Genomic DNA, 26,303 nt, shown 5'->3' with positions numbered 1-26,303 from the left:
TAATAAAGCAAAATTCACTGTCTCACCTATTGGGTTTTCTTCATGTACTTGATTTCCACTCTTTTGGTAGATATCACTCAATCTCCTTACTTTCCTTGTAGAACTTGGAGAAGAAGCTGGACTTGAACTTGGTACTAAAGAACTTGATGAAGGGTTGCTTGGTGGAGTTAAACCACTGGATATAGAAACATTAGTTGGCTGGTCATGATCAATATCAGCAATTATATCATCATTCAAAATATATTTTGGCTTCTCAACATGGCCTTTTTTATGACCATAAACTCCCCCTTCATCAAAAATCACATCTCTTGAGACAATAAGCTTGTTAGTGAGGGGATTATACAATCTATAAGCCTTGCTTTTCTCACTATACCCAATAAAAATACATGACTCACTCTTTGCATCTAACTTCTGTCTATTCTGATCTGGTACATGCACATAAGCCAAACAACCAAAAACTTTGAAATGATTAACATTAGGCCTTTTACCATACCAAGCTTCATAAGGAGTCATCTTTTCTAGTGTACTAGTGGGGCTACAGTTGAGGATGTACACCGCTGTAGCAGCTCCATCTCCCCAATAAGAATTGCTCAATCCCTTGGTTTGTAACATGCACCTTGCCATTTCAACCATAGTACGATTCTTCCTTTCAGCTACTCCATTCTGTTGAGGTGTGTATGTAGTAGTAAGTTGCCTCTTGATGCCATTAAAATCACAATAATTTTGGAAAGCCTTTGAGCAAAATTCTCCTCCACGATCAGTCCTTAAACATTTGATCTTGCACCCTTTCTCATTTTCCACAAGGGCTTTAAACTTCTTGAATGTATCCAAGGCTTCATCTTTGGCCTTCAAAAAATATACCCAACAATTTCGTGAGTAATCATCAATAAAAGTGATGAAATATGATGACTTACCCAAACTCTTAGTCTGCATAGGACCACATATATCTGAATGAACAAGCTGAAGTGGGTGATGAGCCCTCCATGCATTGCCTTTTGGAAACTTTTTTCTTGCATGCTTTCCTTTAGCACAACCTTCACAAACCTCCTTGTGTTCCTCAACCTTGGGCAAACCAGAAACTAATGCATGTGAGGTTAGAAACTTCAAACTATGAAAATTTAAATGCCCATACCTGAGATGCCATAACCAATTTGAATCCTCATAAGCCATATTTGCCAAACTGTTGAACTATGTTCACCAAACCTCAAGGGGAACATCCTATTTTTTGTCATAGGAACAATAGTGATCACCCTATTATCCTTATTCTTATCATAGATAGTACAGGTCTTATTCTCAAAGACTACTTTATAATTTTTCTCACATAGCTGCCCAACACTTAACAAATTGTGCTTCAATTGTGGAGTATAATAAATATCATGAATACTCTTTATACCTTCTTTTGTTTGGACCTCCATAGCTCCTTTGGCAACAACCTCCAATGATTTATCATCACCAAGCTGGATCTTGGATTTGAAACTTCCATCCTTTGTTGAGAACAACTTCTCATTCCCTGTCATATGGTTAGAGCATCCAGAATCTAGGTACCAAACATCTTTACTAGTATTTTCACCCTTGGCATAAGATAAAAATAAGTGATCAGGAGGATTGTCACTACTTTCTTGAGCATAGTTAGCACTTTTACCTTCTTTCAATCTGCATTCTCTTTCAAAGTGGCCATACCTGTTACAATGGTAACATTGAACATTTCTCTTATCAAATCTGCCTCTACCTCTTCCTCTGAAACCACCACTTCCTCTTGAGCCACCTCTTCCTCTACCTCTTGAAGAATTTTGGCTTTGCCCTTTACCTTGGCCTTGATTGATTTTGGCACTACTGCTGCTTGCATCTTCATTTTTTGTGATTAGCAATTTAGAGGAAAATGCTTTCTCTACACCTTCAAAAGAATCTTTCAATCTTTCTTCATGAGACATCAGGGATCCAACCAGTTGATCAAACTGTAGTTTTGTCAAATCCTTGCTTTCTTCTATGATTATTGCTACATGATTCCATCTGGGTGTCAAAGATCTCAACACCTTTTTTATCAAAACTTCATTGCTTACAATTTCTCCAAGTGTAGCCATTTTATTGACCACATCTTTGACTCTGACACAATAATCACTTATACTTTCAGCTTCTTGCATCTTCAAATTCTCGAACTCTTGCTTCAATGTCTAAAGCTTGACCACTTTAACTTGATCACTACCCTGGTAAGCTTCTTGTAGAGTCTTCCAGGCATCTTTGGCAGTTGTTGCTCCTGATATTCTTGGAAATAAGCTCTTATCAAGAGCTATCTGAATGTGAAACAAAGCTTGAGCATTCTTTTTCCTTGCTTCCTTTCTTGTTGTTCTTTCATTGGCTATAAGGGCATTCCAATCAGTTGGCTCTTCATAACCTGATTCAATAATCTCCCACAAATCTTTTCCAATCAAAAAGGTTAGCATCTTAATGCACCAATAATCATAATCATTCCCATCAAATTCTAGAATGGGCATATTGTTAGAATTCGACATGATTAACTTTGGCGAAATTCCAACAATAAAACTTTAACCCAAAACAATTTTACCTGCTCTGATACCACTTGTAGAATTTTGAATCTGACCTATCCTCTCTGAACCAACTAATTAGCAAACAATAACAACAAAAAGAAGAAAACACCAATATCTTTATTGAAGCTTAATTAAAAAATTACATAGAGGCTGTATATATAAAGAATTTGCAGTCTAGAAGAATAAATAATAACTGCAGTTCTAAATATATTCCTAGCTTTGCATGGAAAGCTACTAAGGCTCTCAAACTAAAAAAAGCAAACTACTCCCTAAATTAAGAATACAATAAGTGCATGCACAACATGCTTTATTTACTAAAAACAAACTCATGCAAAAAGCAAAACTAAAAATAGTCCTAAGGATTCATGCATGCTGGAGTACATGCTTTATTTGCATGAATAAACAAAAAAAGCCTATCAACTAAAAATAGCTTATGCATGGTGATGAATGGATAGCTTCATGTCCAAACTGGAGTTGCATGGAGCTGCATGCTAGAGCAGCATCACTTATCAACAAATTGTTCATCTTTTTACAGGGCAGTGTGATTGTCGAGTTCCTTCAAAGAGCGACCCTGTGCAATTTATAACTCATGCACCAACAGGTATTTATAGTCTGCCCTCTTGAATCATTATGCTGTTTGAGAGTTAATTGTGGGATTTGGTTATGTGCAGTTCATTTTTTTGGTATAGAGAGGGATAAATGTGTGCCTTATGAATGCTTTGACATCTTCCGTACTTCTTATCCTATTTGTGTTTTTTAATCGGTTCATTTCATTTTAATTTTTTTCTTCCGTAGGGTTTGGTTAACACACATTAGGAAGCAAGTTTGGGTTAACTGGGAGAGATATTGGTAGTGAAGAACGCATTCACAGTGATGACATTAACCAGCTTTGTCTGACATCAATCTTTGGCATGACATGTTCTCTTTGTATTGGCTTTAGGGTTTCAAATTTTAATGGTAGATCAAAGATTCCCACATCATTTTGCATTGGAAGTATCACGTTGATGGTGGACAAACAGGGGGCTACAAAGTGAGAGCAATGCCTCCACAATATGCATGGTGGACCACACGTCTTTCTTATGCTTCCACATTTTGCATGTATTATGTAAATCGTTCAGCAGACCTGCCAATGCTGGGGCGCGGGCATAGACATCTCAAAAGCCCTGTCAATGTTGGGATATGGACATACACATCTTAGGAAGAACACCAGTCAATGGAATTTACATGTAAGTTTGGGGTTTCTTTCTACAAAATAACCCACGATTTTAGTTTTTCTCTAATCTGCAATGTTTGTCAATTATTTTCATGGATTCCTCTGAAACCCACGATCTCTTCGCACGGTAATACCAACAATCCTTTCCACAAGTTCACAATGATCGCTTCTTGCATAGCGACGTATTTGACAGATTTAGAAATCTTTGATCGAACCTTATGTTGAGACTCCTAAAAAATTTTTATTTTCAGATTTTTGCATTTGAAGCATTCACATTAGTGATAGCAGTAACCAATCTTATGTTTAACATAGTGATATCATTCACAGTAGCGATTGCATTCATCATATTCATTAATGTAGACATTGTGAAAGCATTGAAGACCAAAGCTCATTGGATTACAGGTGACAATCTTGTACTCAGTGCTCTTACAAATATGCTATTTAGAATGCTTTGTAACCACTAAAGTGCTTTACTAAAACAGTTGTTTGATAAGTTGGATTCAGAAAAATTAGACTTGTGGATGATACATAGCAGTCAAATAATGCTGTGTGTACTGGTGAGATATTTGCTGCCAGGTATGACCCATTGTGGGTCAGAAAATTTTTGGACCAAATTGTTTGTATTGATGATAGCTATCTTCCTCCATATGACCTCTGAATTGTGCTCTATGGTTCATATTCATTCCCTCTCCAAGTCTAAATCTACTTCACCTTCCTACCTTGGGACATGGGAACTTGCATGGATGGATTTCAGGACTAGTATATACTTTGCTTCCACTTCTCTAATATCCATCTTCCTTATATCACTTATTCTTCTTCTGGGCGGTGCTTATGTGGGTAGTAGAGGAATATGAGTATCATGGCTCAAAAAAATTCCCCTAATTCTTTTAGGGAAACATTCTTCTCATTTAGATCGTGGCCTGCCAGAGGAGGTGTAGGGTTATTCTTGGCAGAGAGTTGAAGATGAGGCATTGAGATCATGGATAGTTGTTCATGCTTATTCTCCAGAGCTATCATTGTCAGACCCTCTTTGGATTCCAGAGAGCATGTGGGTAGCTAATAGGAAGTAATTTGCGAAAGCACATGAACTTATCCTACAAAGCAACCAAGATGGTAAAAGTGGCTCCCAGGACCTGATTCAGTTTTTGTCGAGGAGAAAGAGCCCTCAGGGTGAAGGTTTGAAGTTTTTGAATATTGAAATGCCTCACATAGGATTCAAGTATTTGTGCAAGATGAGTCTAGAACCATTAGAGGTGTAAAATCATCTCATGGGGGCAAGCAAAAGGTTTTGGAAAATGATAGTAGTATCACTCATCAGTATCTCCATTTAGCTCTCTTTGGTTGATGCTAAACAAAATGATGAAGCTTGCACTTCCGATTATTCTCCTAAAAGAGTGAAGAATCCCTCAGAGGCATACTCTCAAACATGGGAAATCATTCATTTCCTTGAGGAGACTAGAGCAGAGGCAGACCCAATCCTGATCCAAGGAAAAATATGTCATAGAAAATAATGAAGAACAGGGTAACATACAAATTTTTATTGCATTTATTCCAATCTAATACAAGGTATGAATTTTCCCCAAAGAGAACTTGTTGATTGATTAAGGCATATATTTTATAGAGTATGCTCAAGAAGGTAGTTATATACTGCTCCCTCCACTCCAACGACCCCCAGTATCAATACTGAAAGTAGTTCAATAGGTCTATATTTTATAGTCATTGAACTCACATCAAACATTACTAGTCCTCCACCTCCAAAAAGCCCATAGTTTCCACTTCCATGATAATCAATGAATTCTCGTAGAACTACAACAACTACTACAGTTGTGAAAAAGGTCCCCCAAAAAAGAGCACTTTGCTACCGGCAAAGAAATGTAGAAATTTTTTTCAGGCATCATTCCTTTTCTTTTTAAAAAATGCTTGTACTTACAGTTAGAAAAATTCTTGACAACCATCAATTTAGGTTCTATACTAACACCTCAGAGATGCCTATGATTTCAAATTCCTAAAACAATTTGGAAACAACAATTGCTAGATTCAATGTATCATGAGAAAAAGATCAGTCACATATGCATATTCTATTGGATTGGATGGATCCAATGGTACCATAAATGAAAAATTTATTTAAGAAGTTTGTATGTAACTTGACATATGCTCATAACACATTTGAGTTCTGCAAATGAGGCACATATATAACCTGGCATAAGTTCATAACACATTGAATATATGACTAGGTGTAAGTAACTTGTCTTCGACTCCAAACATATCGAACTCTACAAGTTAGTATATTGCCTCGAATTGCTCCTAAGACCTAAACCCTATTGAATTCCACAATATACTGTACTTTCCTTTCAATTGATCCTTGGATCTAGATCATGATTAATTCTACAATTTATTGTATTGCCCATTGGACTGCCCTTCTTGATAAAATATAAAGGAACTAAAGTTTGACGTTACACTCAGTTACAGATAATGCACAAAATTAATCTGAAATGGAATTCTTACACACCGGGGTGCTATTTCTTCAAGTGCAAAGAGCACACCACCAATGGGTGCATGGAAGGCTGCAGCCACACCTGCAACAATGCCACATGTTATAAGATCTTTTCTGTCTTTGTGATTTTTCAAGATCTTCAACCAATTGAATGAAAGAGAGCCTAAGACTAAATTTAAAATCTAACCAACCAATCCTAAAAACAATGCTTTGAACAAGTAAACATGTTTAATGACATCTACAAAGCAATTGGGTAGAAAGGATTTAGAAGATCATGGTATCTTAATCCCTTCTCATAATCTAGATTCTCCAGTGGAGAATCTTGAGAGCACACAAGGGTCATCTGTGAGCTAGAATTTGGAATCAATCCAATACCAGCTCCTCATTTTCTAAGAAGAGGTTTTTTAAACCCAAATTTTCATTTCAGAAATTTTCTCGCCTTCTGTATCCTTTTCATCCATTGCTTCTGAGTTTTCAAATAGAATAAGTATGCCTTGTAGAATGAAAAACAATGGTAACCATTAGCTAGTGTATCAGAATGAATCAAACATAAACTTATTTTCAATCATATATTATGATACCTGTTATGATTGTTTATTTTTCATTCATTTTTCTTAGATTTGAGAGAGGTGGTGGCAAGCTTTGTAGCTTCAATGACAATAAAAAGGACTGTACTCATCACATGGCTGAGCTGAGACAATAAGAGCTGGAATAAGTGGCCTTTCAAACTCACGAAATGTCATTTTATCTGTTAGGGGGCACCTATGTACATCTCTTCTTTGAAAGATAAGAATAATTTTCACTACTGGTTCTTGATTCCAACCATATTTGTTTATAGGTGAATAATTATCCCAATTTTTCCAATACTAGATCCACAAGAAGTCTAATTATAGGTGACCCTATGATGAATCTAACTCCTTATCCAAGTGCCAGGAGAAAAGTCCAAAGTTCTCGTGATAATATCTTGAGTTGTGAGTCTACACCCAACTCAAAGGATGATAAGGGTTGCTTTGCTTTGGACTATGTGGAGATCATTCCCACTCAATAAGATTCTCTAAGATGAGTTTTGTCATTATGTATAACAAAATAATGGAACTTAAAGTACACCACAATATTTCACAATTTTGGGTTGTGCCGTAATTTCTAAATTAAGGATATTCACTAGGTATTGATCTGAACAGTTCATCCTTTTGTGTGAAATGTTATTTTATTTTAATATAATTTTGAACTTTTGCATTCATAGGAACTTGTCTCTTAAACTGTTCAGAGCAAGATATTGATACCATCAGCGACAAATTTATTTTCAACTCAATTCTCCTCAGAAGGTCCAAGTAAAAGGCATGAGAATGATGCAAGGATAGGAGTGTTTGCATGTTTAGGATATTGATTTGTTTGCTTGTTTTGTTATGCATTTGAACATTTATTAGGATGCATTCTAGTACTTATTACATGAGCAGGGCTAGGAGGCATGCTTTTTTGTACTTTATATGTTTTGATTGTGTTTTTGGACTTGTTTGTTTATCCGGTCATTTTGATACTGATCAACTGCAAGATGTAGGAAGGAGTAGCATATTTGTTTTCTGGGTGAAATGCATCTTATATTCTTCAAGGGAAAGGAAGTTTACATCATTCTTGAAAAAGGGTAGTAATTAGTTGTGTTTGACATTGATCCCTTATTTGGTATTGTTAATGAATTTTATGGCATTCTTGATTGACAAGAATTAGTGGATTATGTTGCATTAGGAGAATCCTGGTCGTAGTCTATGGTTTCACTAGGCTACGGTGTCTTAAGAGTTTCTTCCTCACCCATCTTCTATTTCATTGTGGTTGACTGCTCATTGGTTGAGTTCTTCCCATTGTATTTGTCTGAGTTGGATATTTTCATTATGATCTTTAAATTCGATTTGGGAGTTGAAGTGCCTTTAAGATTGTGTATTTTTCCATCTTTTTGATTTGGTTTATCACTTTGCTTTGATTATTTTCTAATGAGTGATTTTGGTAGACTACTCCTTGGTTGAGTTCTTACAATTACATCTGTCTGAGCTGGATACTTTTATTTTGACTTTGTAGTCACATTTTGAGGGTTTTAAGTGCCTTAAAAGTGTGTGAATTTTTCCATGCTATTATTTTTGGATTCATACATTTTATTCAAATTCTTTTGATGGTGCTTTTTCATTTGAACGTCTTGAAGTGGTGTGTATTTTTTTATGCTATTAGTTTTTGATTCATACATTTTATTTAGATTCATAAAATTGTCCTAATGCAATCTTTATTGGGATATGATTGCTAAGGCTTATATAAATTTATTAGACATATTGATCACCCAAGTTTTGCCAAAAATTGGTGTTCTTACTACAACTGAATTCTTTGTACTTTGGTGATTTTGTTCTTCTAAAAGTTGCCCAGCTCTTGAGGCTTTGCATTTGTGTTTTTCACTAATGCTAATTGACCCTTTTCAATCAAATGGAATTTTGAATCTAGGTTTGTAGAGAAGAACATTGTTTCTAGTTAATTCAGTTAGAAAATCTTTGGCTAACTGGTCAAGCATTTTAGGATTGTTAGTTAGATAAGACTGAAATGTGATTAACATTTTCAACTTTAATTGATGAGGTCTTTTGGCAAGTTTATGTTTGTGTTAATTTGACAAATTCAATATCAATGCAACTTGAAGAGAAGCATGTAAGGAAAGCTCGACGTTTACTTCAAAACATGGGGAATTTGGTTGAAGTTATAATTAAATCATTACTTATTACCCTTTGGCTTATTTCTATGTAGGTAAATGCAGAGGCTAACACATTTTTCTACTTTGTTGAGTTGCTAAGTGACTTCCGGGATAACTTTTGTCAACAATTGGATAACAGTACCGTGGGAATACATTCTACAATTGCAAATTTGACCACACTCCTGAAGAGACATGATAAAGAGTTATGGTGTCACCTTGAGGTTACTACCAAGGTAATGACATTAGCTTATAAATCTCAAATACAAATTCCTGTGAATTGCCTAGAGCTATCAAACTTAAGGTGTCTATCTTATTTTTATTTCATAATACTTACATTTTATTTAGGTATTTTTTTTATTTTTGACATTTATGGAGATGGTCAAAAGACTGGTTTGAAACTCAACTATTCAACTTTCGTGTTGCTTTGCTTGCACAATTTTCTAATTGCTAACTATATGATGTATGAATGTAATTTGAGGTTATTTGTTTTTTCTTCTTCAATGTACTAATATGGTATAAATGACACTTTATTTTGTTCTGCTTCTAATATCAGCTCCTTTGTGTGTAATAAACCAAGATGACTGCCTTATAGACTATCACTATTTCACCTCCAAGATGACTTCCTGTTAACCTTACGGCTATGGAACACACAGGTTTGATGACTTTCTTTATTGTTAGTGCTACTATGAACGATTGTGCTCACGATCCCATTGTTTTGAGAATGTTGTAATGGTTATTGTTTCTTTTCTATGTGCCTTCATGCAATAACAAATTCATTCTTATACCTATAAAATCTTTGAAGCACTGTACCTTTATTTTATTCATATCATATATAACCTTGAATTTGATCTTTGTATTATTTGTTGCAAGGCTAAAATGAAGATTCAACATTCATCAAATAGTCCTTTCCAACATGAAAATATGCCTTTAGTAGTGCTACTTGTTCTATTGTGGTTTGCATTTGATGCCCCTGACTCACCCATTTGGCATGGTGTTTGATCTCTATCCTATCAAGGTTCACTTGCTATGTGTAACCAACTCACTATTCATGATTTGATAGTGTCCTCAACATTATCCCTATTTATTGCAAATAAAGATAGTTCTCTTTGTATCTTTAGCTCACTGTTATCTTCTCATTGTGTTTGTACATTCATTGTCCTTGTCCATGTTTTGGACTGTTCATGATTACAATCTCCTATGTAGAGGACCGTGGCAGGGCCCTTGACTGCTATTCATGTGTTGATTATTGCTTCATTTCATGAGACTGTTCTGCCTTTGCCAGCACTGCTTATCGACTATTTGTTTCTTACTTATCACTATTCCCTAAAAGTTTGATTATGTACTACCTGTAAAGGTTTATGTTGTTCACTGTCAAGGACTATATTTGTGCTTTGATCTCTATTCTCTATCTTATGCTCTAATTGTGATCTTTGTCCACTGTCATATGTTCTCTATTTTGATCTGAGACAAGGCTCTTTGTGACTTCATAAAGATACTCAAGTATTGAAGATTGTGTTGTCCTTAGGGCCTACTTCTGAACTATCTTATCCATTGTATCCTCTCAATAAATTTTCTCATATCATGCTTAGATGCCTGATATAGATTTGTATATGCACTCTATTCACTGTGTTTAGCCTCCATTTGCAATATCAATGTTGACTTGAATCTCTGTCTACTTCTTCATCTTCTATACTCACTATGAACCTTTTACTATCCTTTTGACTACTCTAAATGATAATGAATCTTTATATTTTGCTCGAATGCCTTTTATGTGTTTGCATGTGCTTGTGTGCTACCATTCCACTATTGTTGATCATGCTTTGGACTGATAGATCCCTGTGGATTGAATGGATTTTTGATTTCTTTACAATATACCCACTGATTCATGTGATTGGTGATAGGAGTTTGATCATTTATAGGTCCCTTGACTGTATAATGACAGTAACTATGTTTGCATCTGTATAGTGCAATTCATGTTGTCATAACCACTTTTGACTGCAACAATGTTATTTCATTGTTATTTCAAGCTTGATGCTCTTGGTATGATTATGACTTCTTATTGAGACCTCAAACTCTTCTTTTCACCACTGTGATTGACTTCTTTATTGGCTGACTGAGACTGTCCTTTTTTATTCACTATCCTTGCATCTTGTTTGTTTTGATGATCTTTAACTCTTGTATTTCCTTGATTCTATTGCTTCATTGGAGTTCTTTGACTGTGTATTATGTTAGTCTTATGATCTCCCTATGTTTTCATTCTACCTTGTGATCTTTGAAATATTGTTCTTGTGATAAAGCTCAATGTCAAAAGTTGAATCCTTGTACCTTTACCTGCTTAAAACTATTGTCCAGGTCTTTTGTAATAGTCATGTTTGTTCTTGAATATTGCTTCTCTAACAATGACTTACTACTACAGGTCCTTTATGACTGCAATATGCTTATATCTCTTGATAAGACTGCTTTGATTCATTGTGCTTTTCTTGATTTTGATGAATACTATGAATATATGACTATCATATACTATCCATAATCCTTCTAATGGACTGTAGAAAACCTCTATTGCCACTGTTATGTCTGAGACAAAAACTTGTCTTATATTGTTGCTTGTCATAATAGAGGCATCTATTGCACATTTGTTCTCTTTACACAGAAGAATGAAACATTCTCTACAAAATGCTATTATTAAACCATCAGCTCTCCTCTTAGTTACTGTGAATGTCTCTTTCTTAATCTCCGAACCCCTTTCCTTCATAGATTCTTCATGCTTTTAGTGCTGCTCACTAACCTACAAACAATTATACTGTTATATAACTATCATCTTTGTAACGAATGGGGTCTTTCTAAAGATAGATTGCTATTACATGGATGTCTTCCACAAAGGGTGTGATCTTTGTCTTGTACAATAGGCTACCTTTCAATCCTTTTATCTTTGGCTATCTTGGACTGCCCTTTTGGACTATCATCATGCTTTCTAAGCTGATTATGTTCAGATTATGACTATGTTTTGATCTCTGTTTAAGGACTGAGGTTTTCCTTTTGTATCCATACACTGTAGCTCTGTCTTTTGACTGCCCTTAGACTATATTTTCAATACATTCTTGCATTTCCTAAAAGACTTCCTTTAAACACTGCACCTACTACTCTATAAGGCTCTCTGTGACTTCTAAAAACCTACCATCCTAGGGTTCCTTGTAACTTGTTTCCTTCTCATTAAACAAACCTCCTTGTCTCCTTATGACAGGACCTTAGATTTTGACATACATTAGCAAGACTGTCTTTATATAAGACCATCTTTCTTCATTATTCATGGTTGTATCATCTTCATGAGACTACTTATGTGCATTATCCTATTCTCAACTTCATGAGGACTTCACTATTGACTTTTTTCTATCACAATATTTGGTAATGGTGTTGTTTATGACCTCTGATTCTTTGATCAATATCTGCTCCTTTATCTGTGCTTTGTGACTTAAAGCAGTCACTGAATAAGACCTCCATTGGATTGTCTTATTGTCTTTGAAGGTTTGATCCTTTGATCTTGATAAACTCACTATTCATGAGGATCTCCCAATGATTGTCCATAAAGGCCCTGCACATGAAAGCTCTGGTCATTAAGTGGTTGTACCTTTCTACAGTCACAGAACTGTATTTGACTTCAATAACAAACCATTAGCTTCTAGACTGCCACTTGGATGACAATGATTTCTTTGCTACACTCATCCCTCTTCTATTTCTTTTGAACTCATCTCTATCTTGGTTGTAACTACTGCTAATGATCTTGCAACACTTTTAGATGAAGTTGTTTCCCTTGGTCATTGTGAATGGTTGCTACATCATTGCTTCATTACTGTCAATTCACTGTATCTGCCCCTTTTGGACTGCATTCTCTCTGGTTAGTGAAATTTGAAGGGCCGTATTCATGCTTACTATAGCTTATATCCCCCTTTTGGATCTGAGACCTCTCTATTATTACAATACAATGATTATGCCTTCATACATGTATTTACTGTGTTTGAAGCTGTGAGAACTTAATTGACTACTTTGTCTTAGACTTATACATTTGTGATTGATGCTCACTATTTTGTGCATCTTTACACTGTCTTTAAAACACCAAGAAGCATCATTATTCATTGATATCCACCATCCCTATGACTATTTTGGTTTTCTGATTTGAACCCTTTCATGAGTTTGGGAGGATATTGTAGTTTATATGTCCGAAGAGGATTTGTTTCTTTCCTCTCTTGGAGGTCTTTTATCCAAAGAGGATTTGACTTCAATTATTTTTTATCATTGTGTATTCAAGATTAAAGGACATACATAGTAGTTCTCTTGGGACCAAATCTTTGACAGAAAGACAAACCCTCTTATAAATGATCATGTTTGAATTGTTGTGTTAGAGATGATAACAAGGCAGAAGCATGTTGGTCAAGCACAAGGTTCCAGCCAGCTCCAACTTCTAGGATATGTAAACTTAAAGAAAGTGATAAACAATTGTTTCAACGAAGCTGTAGACACTAATATTAAATAGGATGGATGGGACATCTTTATTGTAGGAGAAGTCAAACAACCTGATACAAATCTTGTGCTCATAGAAACCGGTTATTTGACAAGCACGTGCAGTGTTTTAGGCTAACTTTGGGTTCTTTGTTGTTGGAAGAATTTATCCATCCCATTTGTTGTCACGGGTTGAACTTCTCTATCAGGTTCTAAGGGTAATCAAAGGCTGCAAAATTAGAATCATCTTCACATTCATCATCATTATCTTTGTGATCAAGCAATGCATATGCAGAAGGAAAAATTTTGCTCCTTTGATTTTGTCCAAGTTGGTTTATTTGTTGTCATATTCTTGTCTGAGTGTTGGTATATTCCTAGAGAACTTATATTTTCAGATACATCATGTCCTCTTCCTTTTTTTTCATTGTCTACCTTAGGAGAGATACACACCTTGACCATTCTGAATGTATCCTACTTCTATGGTCTGTTTAGACACAATCTTTTTTTTGGAGTGTTGAAGCACATAAATTTCTGCTATTTGATGTAATGGAAGAAGGGTTGTCATTTACTTCTTTGTAGCCATTGTTTTCAAAATTTCTATCATCCAAGTTTGTAGATTCTGAATATTATGCATTCCTAACTTGTCCTATTCCAGATTCTTTAAAGTTACAATGATTTACTTCTTTATTTGAATTTCTTTTAACTGGTATTTCATCTATATGTATAGATTCCTCTCATTTTATCTAGTTCCAGATTCTTTATTTTTATGTTAGAAGATGGCCCCTTAGAAGAACAAGAATATTCTTCATTATGTTGATGCACAAGAGGTATTTATTATTGGTGGTAAATTGACCTGCAAGGTTGACAAGAGGTACTTTATTTTGTGTACTATATATTTTTTTAAATTTTAAAATTACTAAATTATGATTTAAACATTAGCAATGCTATGTTTTAGTAGAATCAAAATGTAGTTTGGAGAATCATTGAACTAGAAAAGTATTTCATAGGAGTTTCAGAAAGAAAATTTATTTTTTAATAATTTTGTTGTCTGACCAGGGAAAAATGTGGAGATTTTACAATGGTTCTTTTACCATTCAAGGCAGTACAATTCTGAGGATGACTTTAGAGAGCTAGACAAAAAATTTCAGGAACACGAGGTAGCAAATTGGGCTGACTATAGATGAACATCTTTAAATCAAAAAATTTCAGGAACATGAGGTAGCAAACTGGGTTGACTATAGGTGAACAACTTTAAATTTGACTCTCTTGCATCAGTTGTATTATTGAATCTCGGCAAGTGTTTTCCTATTTAAAGAGCAATATCATAGTCAAATTATTTTCATTTTGAGTATCTTGTGCCCTTTGTCATTCTCTTTGTTTCTTAGAGCTAGAGTTCTATTTTCTAGGAACATTTTATTTTGATAATATAAGTTGTTTCTTTTATCAAAAATAACCTTGGGATTTTGGTATGTGCCTCTAATACTGCTTTTAGAATCCATTTAAGTGTTTGATGAAATTTACTTAGCAAGAGAGCAGTTTGAATTTGTGGATTGATGGCTTAAACCTATTTTGCATTGAACAGGTTGACACTGAGGATTGGAATCAGACCATGTAGGTGCCAATTTACAAACATAAATGTATCATTCAAAATTTTTGTACATTTTCTATGTTGTATAGAGCAAGATAGATATTGTAAGGTTTTTTATAAGAAACACATAGTTGTTTTATTTTCAAGGAAACAAAAAGTTATTCAATACAAAACACAAAATGGCTAGCAACGGTCACATATTTGCAACCATTATTCAGACTTAAAATTCACTACTAAACCAAAGGATGTTTTGAGAGCCAAGATTCTGAAGGGTAAAATTATCCTTTAAAGGGTGCTAGCTCAATGGAAGAGTGCCTGCTTTACAAGCAGGAGGATGGTGGTTCAATTCCATCATGCCCTAACATGAATTAATCAATGATATTGTAATGTATATTTAACAATATTGATTTATCTGAATAGTGAGCTATTTTTTAAAATTCATTGTTTTATATCATCTCTAGAGAGACAAAAGTGGTATTCTCTCTAAAGGCATATCGTCTCTCGATAGACAATATGATTTTAATCCTAACTATTGTCTCTAGAGAGACAATTTGTCTTTAAACGCAAATTGTCTCTATAAAGACAAGAAATTATGTTTTATATCATCTCTTTAGAGACAATTTTAAAGACGATAGTTTAAGACACTTGGTTAAAGACATTTTTTAAGACAATACCAAACTTTTTTTTTGTCTCAAGTTGAGACAATTTCCTCAAAAATTGTCTTAAAACACCCCTCTATATAATAGTGAGAAGATCGTCTTCGATGAAAAGAATTCATAGGGTCAAGGCCTTAGATGTCACTCGCCCAATGATTTTGGCCCAAACAAATTGCAAATAGATCTTGTGGATGGAAGAGGTCATGCTTGGCCCATAGAAAATCATGTGCATCCTGCTAACGGTAGGATGGGCGGAGGTGATGTGTGGAAGATTAGTTCAAGTGGTTCAACTCCTTGCTTTGATGATTGTGGGTGCTTTGTTCCCTATGGTATGCTCATGGATTTGGAGCCTGACACCGTGGATAGTGTGTAATAGAAATGGTGTGAGGAGTCATTTGATAGGTACATAGCATCCCATTATAGGATGGATCTATCAATGTCTCGGCAGAGGAGCGAATAGTAGGAATCTGTGGAAGAAGTGACTACAAATGTTGCAGTTGTCAACAATTATTATGGAATAGTGGTGTTTTGTGAAGGGAAACAACAGTTTCTTGACAACAGTGAAAAGAAGTCCACGGACTACTAAAAAACAAGAAGAGCTATGTATGAAAGCTTTTGAGTTTGGCAATACACTTAATGTTGATTACTCTAGATTGAATAATGAGCAATTCATAAATCTCCTTGAATGTTGTCAGCCCCAGGAGTTTGGAAAGCACTCAAGGTTGAAAATGAGAGTCTTCTAGGAGATTTGCACAAGTGGAGAATTTTGACAGAAGTTTTCTCTAGGTTCTTTTGGAATTTTGTTACCATGTTTTCCTTTTCTTGGGCAGCCGAACTAGCACAACACAAGATAGAGACGAGCACACAAATTTAGAGAACACAAAAGAGTTGGATTCATGCTCTGACATGGAGGTCGACGACAACAGATTTAAGGAAATGCATTGAGAACTTTCAATGAATTTGGCAGAGGAGTGAGTTGGGCAAGAGGTTGAAGGACTAAGCATTTTGAACTTCTGGATAAATCAAGATTCAACCTACAAATATTTTGAAATAATTCTTGTTGATGAAAAAAATAGAACTGATAAGTGCTACCTTGCAGGATTTATGGATGTTGCATTCAAGGGTCCTTCTATGGATGAAGGGGGAGTATGCTTTGCATCTGCAAAGCATAGTGTTTCTGACCATGAATCATTGTATTAGCTTGTGCCTAAAAAGGTAGTATTTGAAGATGTCTTTTGCAAAAGAATTATTATTTCTGATTTGGAATGGAGAAGGTTAACTCACATTGTTTGTGAACAGAGTTTGGCAAAGTTAAAATCTTCGATGGTCTTGGTTGCAATATGAGTTTTGAAGTGGAAGTCCAATGGTCACATGAGCATTCACGTTCTCTCAACTCTTGGTTTCATAGCTGAACATGATTGTATAAATGATTGCGTGCAGTCCATATATGGAGATGTATTGATAACAATTAATAAAGAGTTTTCTATGCTTGAGAGTGGACACAGCCTTTATGGTGAACCACTATAAATTTGTGTCTAGTGTCTTTGTTGTGTTATTTTCTTTCTCTATTTGTGTTGATTATATGTTTTTCTATGATTGTTTAAATTAACACTACATGCATTCTATGTCATTGTTGGAATGGTTTTCTCTAAGTAGTTATGATCCTTGAGATCTAAGCCTGTAAGAATAGCAGTGGCGAGCGTGTTCTCTCCTATGCCACCAAATACATAAATAACTACAGCCTCTGATGACCTATCTTCTATTTCCATGTCTAGCAACTTCATTACTTGCTTCTACTGCGCTTGGAGCCCAACTGCTGATGAGCCCACAGAAGAATATTATGCTAATAACAAATGTAAATGTTGATGCAAACATGAAATTCGCATTTACTTTTTTTGTTTATCAGTGTTTTCTTGTTTTGACTCCATTTATTATATTTATGTTTGAAGGTGACTTCCATACTAACACTGTATAAAAGAGACCGCAACAATTCGTCGATGAGATAGATCAAAATTATCAACGTCGTCCACATTGTTGTTGGTTTAAAAGAGACTTTTCCAGCGTGGGTGATGGTAGCGGTATCGAAAGTCCATGCTAAATCGTGATCTAAATTGTGTTTCTAGATCAAGTTATTCTTCATCTTCTTAATTTCATAATTCAGTACGCTTTAACAGTTGTCGAACGATATGTAAGGAGCATATCATTTGGCCTTTAACAGCTATTATAAACCAATAAAATAAAGAGTATGTTCCCAAACTATTGGAATCGAATAATAAAATCTCGAAGTTCTAGATTTGTGCTTTTATTTAGACAATTTGTGTTTTAGGGTAAAGTAAGCTTAAATTAATTAATAATAATAAGAACAAAATGTATTGGTGAAAAGCATACAAGAGAATATACTTGGAAGGACTAAGGAACAAGCAACTATTTAAGAGGGAAACACTTGATGGTAGGGCACCACGGTTAAAAAGCAAAATAACAATGAAGAACTTTGAGTATTCATATAATGAATGATTAAAGGAAATTACATATGCCTTCCAATTATATTATCAAGTAACAAATAGGAAAATATTTTGAATATAGAAATGAAATAGAAATAATAATTAAAGTAAAAGGATATTAATGTTTGAGAGAGGGAGATTAATTAATTTTAATAACAATTAGATATTTAGAATTTGAGATTAGATTATTGTGAGCAATATATATTGTAAATATTTTAAATATGAAGAATAAGATCAAGATCACAATGGAATCCTTTACTTTTTAAGTACACTCTTTATTTGAAAAAGATAACCTTGAATATTTTATATAGCCTTAAATTCTGATAAATATTCTTGACTAATTAGACATATTTTGTTATACATCTTTATTTCTTCTCTATATCTCTAATCTCACATATCTTATACATATCATGTACACTATCTCTATATTGCATTCTATAGCCTATCTTATATCCAACATATTCCAATGCTGTTATAACTTTCTAAGGACACTTTCCTAGACTTAGTCTTATGCAATTACGAAGATAAAGAAAAAAGTAATTTCAAGTGTATAGATGTACTAGTGAATTTTCTAATGGAGATATTCTTTATAGTGATATTTCTACTTTATTTTATTTTTGTGGAATTGAAGAATCATTTGATTTCATTTTCTTCCTTTTAATTCATAATATTAACTTTTTTTCTCTCTCAATTTTTTCATACTAATTTTTATTTTCAATTATTTTGTACTTAGGTTTTTTTAATTCAAGAGTCTTGAATCTCAAAATTTTCTTTCTATAAGTGTGTGGTTGCCATAGATGAGCCAATTCTATCTAATATCCTAGATTTTTTTTCTCTTTTCCCCCATTCATCATCCCTTCTCCCATGTCTCAATTATGTCAATGATGTTTGGAGCAAGGGGATCTTGCATCTTTTGTGATTTCTGTGTGTATACACCTAAAGTTGTCCACACCTAGCCACACCAAAATTTATGTTATCCCAAGTATTAATTAAATAAACCATTTATTTACTTAAGTTCACCATTTTCCTATCATGAACCTTTAATTAAATAAATTTCCATTTATTAAATTAAATGCAACCTTATTATCTTATCCCACAAGGAGCATATAAGTGCAAATCACTTATTCAATTCTCCCTTTCCACTTCAAAATCCAATTAGCAATTAAAATGAATTAAATAAATAAGCTTTCATTGCAAATAACTGAGTGTGATTAATTCAATCAATCAAATTCCTAGTCTTACTTATCCTATAAGACTACAACAAAATCTTGATATCCATTTGATCAAGAAAATCCTCACCTTATATTTAAGCCATGTAACTCTCACATAAGTGTGAGAAGTCACATGCCTTCCTCCACTCTTCTACATATGTAATTGATGAGACACTTGTCATCTTTTCCTTTTGCACTAGATGTCTTCTTTCATGGGTGAGAGGGCACATCTCTCATTTCCTCTCTTCCAAAGGTGTGCTCACATATGTGTAACAAATGATTTCCCCTACATCAACATAAACAAAACATAAAGATGATCTTTGGAGGCCATTGAAGACTTCTAAAGCTTATTGGTTGCGTATTCATCATCTTATTGCTCTAACGAAGGTATGATGGAGATCCAGATATAAGATCCATTTCTTGCATTTGGGTCTTTTTTTCCCTTCTTTGTTGTTATATTCACCTATAAATAAATTTTTGCACCTATAAGAAAAGTATAATCCATAGTAATAGAGTGATACTTTTGTCACTAAGCTTTTTTTTTTTCCCCACCTCTATGCTATGTTTTAGCTCCTTTACCCAAGTGAACCCTTGTGCATTTTTGGGGTTCAAATCATTCATTTGATCTTTTATATCATCTAAACCATATATTTCTATCTCCCATTGCTAATCAAAGACATTGCATTGAAATTAATAACTTTTTTATGTGTGTAGATTAATTTTTTCCAAAGCAACTTTTTTCTCACTAAATTAGTTGCACATTAATATTTAAGATTAACGAACATTGTTTGGTGCTATATACTATAGAATCCTAGATGGACTGTGAGGCATGTCTTGGGATTATCTAGATTGTAGGTTCTAGATTTTTGACATGTAGAAAGAGAAGAGATAACCATGTATGGTCATGATTTGGTGTCAGCACCAGTAGAGTGACTCATAATGTTCAACTATAGTTTGATAATCTTTGGTTGGAGTGAGCATCAATAGAGTGACTCATGATGGTCAACTATAGTTTGATCATCTTATATTGGAGTGATCATTGAGAGAGTGACTTAGAATGGTTACTTGTAATTTGATCATCCTTGATTGCATGGTGATTGCATAAATGAATAGAGAATGCAGATTCACCTTTTTTTCTCACGAGATGGCTATGGAGAGGGCCTAAGTCAAGCAAGTGTTGCAACACATATTCTAGAGATTTTCTTCAAAATATTTATTATAGGGGACAAAGGATGAAATAATAAGAATTTTTTCTCTTGGGATAATGAAGGATAACGAAGATTAGTGAAATTAGTTATTTATTCATAGGCAGTTGTAAGTTTCAATTATATTCCTGAATATGAATATAAAATAATATATTTCAAGATTGTAATGAAGAATGAAAACAATGAAACAATTTTATGTTATATATCCTCCATGCATTATTTAAATTTTTCAATTTCATTATTCTTTTTATGTTTCTTAAAAATATAAATGATATAAAATTATGTTCTAAATTAAATATTTTTAAAAAATTTACTATCAAATAAAACCAACCATACAATTAAATGATAATGAAAAATATATGGAGCATGTCATCATCCAATAGTCTAAGTCAATAAACAATATTTTTAATCATTCTTCAAATTCATCCTGTGTCTAATTCTGAACAGTTCTCAACAAAAATATGACTAACAATCGCACTTTAGTGTGCATTGGGTATGTCGAATAGGTGTGGAAGCTCAACTAAAAAAAAAGTGGTCTATTTTTTGCATACATTTAATAAATGATGTTGTTTGTGCAACAAAGGTCCCAATAGAGAAGCATCCTCTTACTATAGATCCGAGGATGACTTAAACAAAACATTTGAATAAAGAACATAATCATCCTTCATTACCAATGGATTCATGTTATGTTTGCAATCGAGGGAGAGGGCGAGAATGAGAGAGAGGATACCAAAGAAATAGGGATAGAGAGAGGTAGAAATAGAGGGGTCAATATTGAGAAAGAGATGGAGAGGGAGGTAAGTAAATAGAGATAGAGAGTAAGATAGAGATATAGATGGATATGGAGAAGGAGATGGAAAAGGAGAGGTATATATAGGTGAAGGGAAAGATAAAGAGGGGGAAAATAGGGGTAGATAGAGATTGTAAAGATAAATATATAGAGGAGAGAGGAGAGAATGAGAGATGAAGAGATAAAAAAAAAATATAAAGATAGAGATATATAGAGATATGGGGGTAGAGAGAGTTTGAGAGATAATGAGATAGAGATAGAGGGAGAAATGGGAGAAGATATATGGAAAGATAAAGCTATAAAGCCAAAGAGATATAGATATATAGGGTTAGAGAGAGAGGGGGGAGGTGTACATGAGGAGATAGAGGTAGAGATGAAGATAAAGAGATATGGAAAGAGAGAGGGAGACATGTCTAAAGATAGAGGGGGGAGAAAAAGATAGAGGTAGAGATAAAGATAGAGGAAAGAGAGAAAGAGGGATTGAGAGAGATAGAGAGATATAGATGGTGAGAGAGGGTAGTAGAGAGTTAGAGGTATAAGGAGATATAGAAGAGGGAGAGGACTATAGAGGTAGAGATGAAGATAGAGGGAGAGATAGAGCTCAATATAGAGTAAGGGGAAGAGGGAGAGATAGAGATCAGATATATAGTGAGATAAGGTGATCAAAAGTTAGAGATATAAGGAGATATAGAGAGGGGGAGAGGGAGAAAGATTTAGAAAGATAAATAAAGAGGCATATAAACATAGAGAGAGAGAGAGAGAGAGAGAGAGAGAGAGAGAGAGAGAGAGAGAGAGAGAGAGAGAGAGAGAGAGAGAGAGAGAGAGAGAGAGTTTACAATAAATTTGTCAATTGTCAAACAAGAACTTTAATGCAATGTGTCTATATGCATGGATAAATCTCACATCCACAAATTTCCCTCTCATTGTCTTTGGCATTGGATCTCTAGAAACAGTTCTACCCCTTCTACAGGTTAGTTATTTACTTTTAGGGTTTATCTTGGAGAGTTGGTCTAGTGGTGGAGAACTTGTGCTTTTGAAAGAGAGCTCACAAGTTTAAATTCCACAAGGAGGTAAGGTATGTATGCCTCATTTGTAGCATAATTAGGTGTCTCCCGCAAGGAGTACGGGTTATTCCCATATTGCTCTAACCCATATGTAAGGCCATATATAGATTGTTGGCATCATGGACTATAAAAAATCCTTTATTTTCCTAACCATTGTTTAGTTTAGCTATTCTAGAACCACATGTTTTCAAGAGCTCTACTCTTTGAATCATATCATAGTATTGTGATTAGACTCAAATATATCGAATGATGATTCTTTCCTAGATTCCATCAGGTAGATAGGTAAGTCGTCTTTCGTAATTAATAAAAAAATCCTAATAAATTTTTAAAGACTTTTGCTTAACAACATTATAACCCATGTACACGCACATATTACCCTTACACGCTAAATCAAGCGATCATTTCTTAACACTCTAATTAGCTCGTCTTGTTTTGACTTATGGTAATCTGAAATGTTCACAGTATCAGCATCGAGAACAAATGTAGAAAGCGCTGAGAACAAACAGCAATTTTAGCAGTCAAATGACATTATTTCATCCATGGAATTTTAAACTTGATAAAAGAGCGTTCAGACAAGCAGAGGGAAATTGCATGGTATTCTTATTATATGAATCTCTCCGCAACTATAGAAAAGTCGACACATAATTATGTACGACACTCTCCTCTCTTCTATACTGTCAAATTTTAGCCCTCTCTGCTATTCAACTAATAAGTCACGCGTAGTTATTAACATTATGACTCGCGTCAATTGTCATCTCTCATTGTAGATTTTCGATATCTTAAGTACATGTACATGAGTGATTGAGCTACGGATAGAAATATGAGCCATTGCATTGTGCAGAGCGTAATTCATGGCCTTGGGATAACCAAAATAAATAATGAATTTTCTTTTAGTAGACAACTATATAAAATGGCATGTGTACAACAGCTAGACAGGAGAACACTGACAAATCCATTGTCATCGTCAAAGACTGCATCGAAATATGAGATGACAAATCTAATGGCAGGAAAGTCTTGAATGGTCTTGCATGGTTCTAAGAGACTACGAACCATTGGTTTGCAAAGTCAACCGACGCATCTCATATAAGAGACGCCTTCGGTGTAACAAGAAATAGAGGAAAAATTTCCCCGTTCAAAGGGCCCACCCACAACGTTGAGAAAATTGTAAGAATATATTAAAGAGCACAAGCTGACATCATATACATACACATTTCTGCCCTACTGACAGTGGATAAATACAACATTAGAGCTTGAACTCTGATTAAAAGACGAGGACTCGTAACTTAGCTTGCTTGGAAGCCAGATGGTTAGAAGGTAATTTCTCTAACAAAAAGCAAGCCGATAAGTTCAAATACTCGAGAGATTTAAGTTCTCCTACGCTGGATGGCAAGGATTTCAATTTCATTGCAACTACTTAAATCTAAATGTGTTAGAGAAATAAGCTGCCTAAAGCTAACGGGCAATTCCTTTAGCTCCAGACAACCGGACAGTTTTAACTCTACTAAAGAGCTAAGGTCCCCAAAGCTAGAAGGCAACTCTTTAAGATCAAATGTCTGCAGGTTCAACCTCTTTAACGCAGTTGCCCAAACCTAGAAGGCAATGTTTAAGACAACACACTCTGCTAGATTCAAATATTTTAGAGAATTCAGGTCTACAAAAGTTGAGGGCAATTCTTCCAATTGCTTGCAGCTTGTTAAGATCAGCTCCTGTAAAGACCTTAATTCCACAAACGGTTTTGGCAGATTCTGCAAAGAAGCACCACCACTGATACTCAGTTTACATAATGAAGTCCGTCCACATACCTGCTCGGACAGCTCCTGCATTTTATCCCATTCATCTAATATCAAAACCTTGAGGCCACTTAAGTGATCAAGCCATTCTGGTAATCTCTGGAGATTTTTCAGTTCTTTCAAATCCAATTCTTCCAAGAAAGAATTTTGGCTGACGTTGACGGCCATGGAGTCCCGTGACTTTGCAGATTCTTCAGACTGTGCAGTGGCTTTCATAACACGTAACTTCTTGGGTAGCTGCATCCACATTTTAATTCCATTCTTATGAATTTTTCCCAGATCTAACCAAACAATTAAGCATAATAAATTACAGGAAATGGCGAAGGACTTGCCTTAGAAAAATTCACACCATCCTTAAAGATAGGGCCATGGTACACGGCCAACCGCTCAAGAGACTCCAAATTCACTTGCCATAAACCAGAGATGTCGCCACCAAGTCGGAGAAATCTCAGTTCTTTAAATTTTGGTGTCTTTTGGGCTGGCCGTGATACTTTTATCTAGTTCCCCAATGCCAGAGCTCTCAACGATTTTTTCATTGAAAAAATGTGCTTGTCATCAAGTTCGTACGAAGGTTCATCCTCTTCCTTGCTAAGCCAAACTCCTATATTTGGTCGAGCCTCTGATAAGATATGGTATATCTCATTAATCTAGTACTGCTCATTAGATTTCTACTTTGTATTAGTAAATAAATGCAAAGACATGCCTGATTTTCGCTTACAACATCGACCCAGGATTGCATATCCATAATTCTACTGGATTCAGACATATTCAGCGGTTTTGCTCGGATGATATCATGAACAACCACGTTGCCTGTGTCGGACGTCTTGAACAAAGCTGCTTCTTCCAGATGTGTGATCTCCTCAGCTCCAACAATGTACTCCACATCGTGGCGACTACAGCTAACAAAGAAGCAGCAAATATCCAGAAACGCTTCTTGTGTAGAGGTTTCCAACTTATCATACACAAAATTGACAAGACGTTCGGTCAGATTTTCTTCCTTGACATCTTTTCCTGGCTCCAAAGCTTCAAATATTTGCGTAAACCTCTCTACCACGTAGTTCTGCATGCGCAAACGAGCAGCAACAATTTCTAAGACCAACGGAATCCCAGGACAAATCTGAATTGTTTTTTGCACGTTCTTTCCGTCTGTGTCTATGGCATTATCAGGAATGCAATCTCTGAACAATATTTGGAGAGTATCTTTGTTGGATAGAGTACCCACACTATGCTCACGACGTGCAAGGCCGTCCTTGAGCATATCTGTCACACCCAAATTTCGAGTTGTGATTACAAAGCTGAGGTTGATGGGTAGGCCGGGGCTGAGGTTGAGGTTGAGGTGCAGGCTGAGGCTGAGGCTGAGTTTGAGGTTGAGGCGGTGGCTGAGGTTGAGGCTGAGGGGCGGAGGCGAGGACTGGGGCTGGGGCGGCTTCTTGGAGAAATAGCCGCCCATGGTAGGTGAATGCAAGCGAGATTAGAAAAACGTTTCTCTAGTTCGGACGCAAGCATTGAGTGCTTTATAGGCTGCCTATGTCCAGACATTTTTTGAATTTTACTTTATTTACGTGTTATTTTTCGAGATCACGTTATTCCTCGTCTGTTTTGGTTCATAGTTCAGGAATGTTTTTAACAGCTGTCGAAAAAACAATAGGAGCATTTTATTTGCCCTTTAACAGCTGTATTAAGCATAAGGGAAAGCCTTCATAGCCATAGCTAATAAAATGAAGAGCTTGTTCCCAAACTAATGGAATTTGTAGGTTTGTGTTTTTATTTAGACAGCTCAGTTTTTCAACTAAAGCAAGCTCTAATTAATTAATGATAAAAAGAAATATCATGGTGGAAGCATATAATATCGACAATACCGTGAAACATTGAAGGTCCTTTGAGTTTCATTCATATAATAAAGCAGTGAAGGGAAATTAAATGGATCTTCACTAATATTTAAGCATACGTGTAAATAATTAAGCAATAAAGAAATTAAACTAAATAATGATGTTAATTTGAGAAATATATTTTTTAATATATAACTGAA

The 26,303-nt window shown here is 35.0% G+C and overlaps 1 protein-coding gene across 1 annotated transcript in view; it reads right to left on the bottom strand.

Annotated features, from left to right (window-relative positions):
- Positions 1–25,724, bottom strand: part of LOC131051822 (uncharacterized) — a 64,288-nt gene extending 38,564 nt beyond the window's left edge. Inside the window, exons 1-4 of the mRNA XM_059210497.1 lie at positions 24,978–25,724; positions 24,607–24,771; positions 24,287–24,511; positions 23,942–24,073 (exon numbers count right to left, since the gene is read on the bottom strand). Of these exons, the coding sequence (XP_059066480.1) occupies positions 23,942–24,073; positions 24,287–24,511; positions 24,607–24,771; positions 24,978–25,724 (1,269 nt within the window). The remainder of the gene's footprint in view (positions 1–23,941; positions 24,074–24,286; positions 24,512–24,606; positions 24,772–24,977) is intronic.
- Between the last annotated feature and the right edge of the window lie 579 nt (positions 25,725–26,303).

The sequence above is a fragment of the Cryptomeria japonica genome, chromosome 8, assembly GCF_030272615.1.
Source record: "Cryptomeria japonica chromosome 8, Sugi_1.0, whole genome shotgun sequence".
Classification (NCBI taxonomy): Eukaryota; Viridiplantae; Streptophyta; class Pinopsida; order Cupressales; family Cupressaceae; genus Cryptomeria; species Cryptomeria japonica.
The sequence above is the reverse complement of the archived record's forward strand: the minus strand, read 5'-3'. Positions and strand labels throughout refer to the sequence as shown.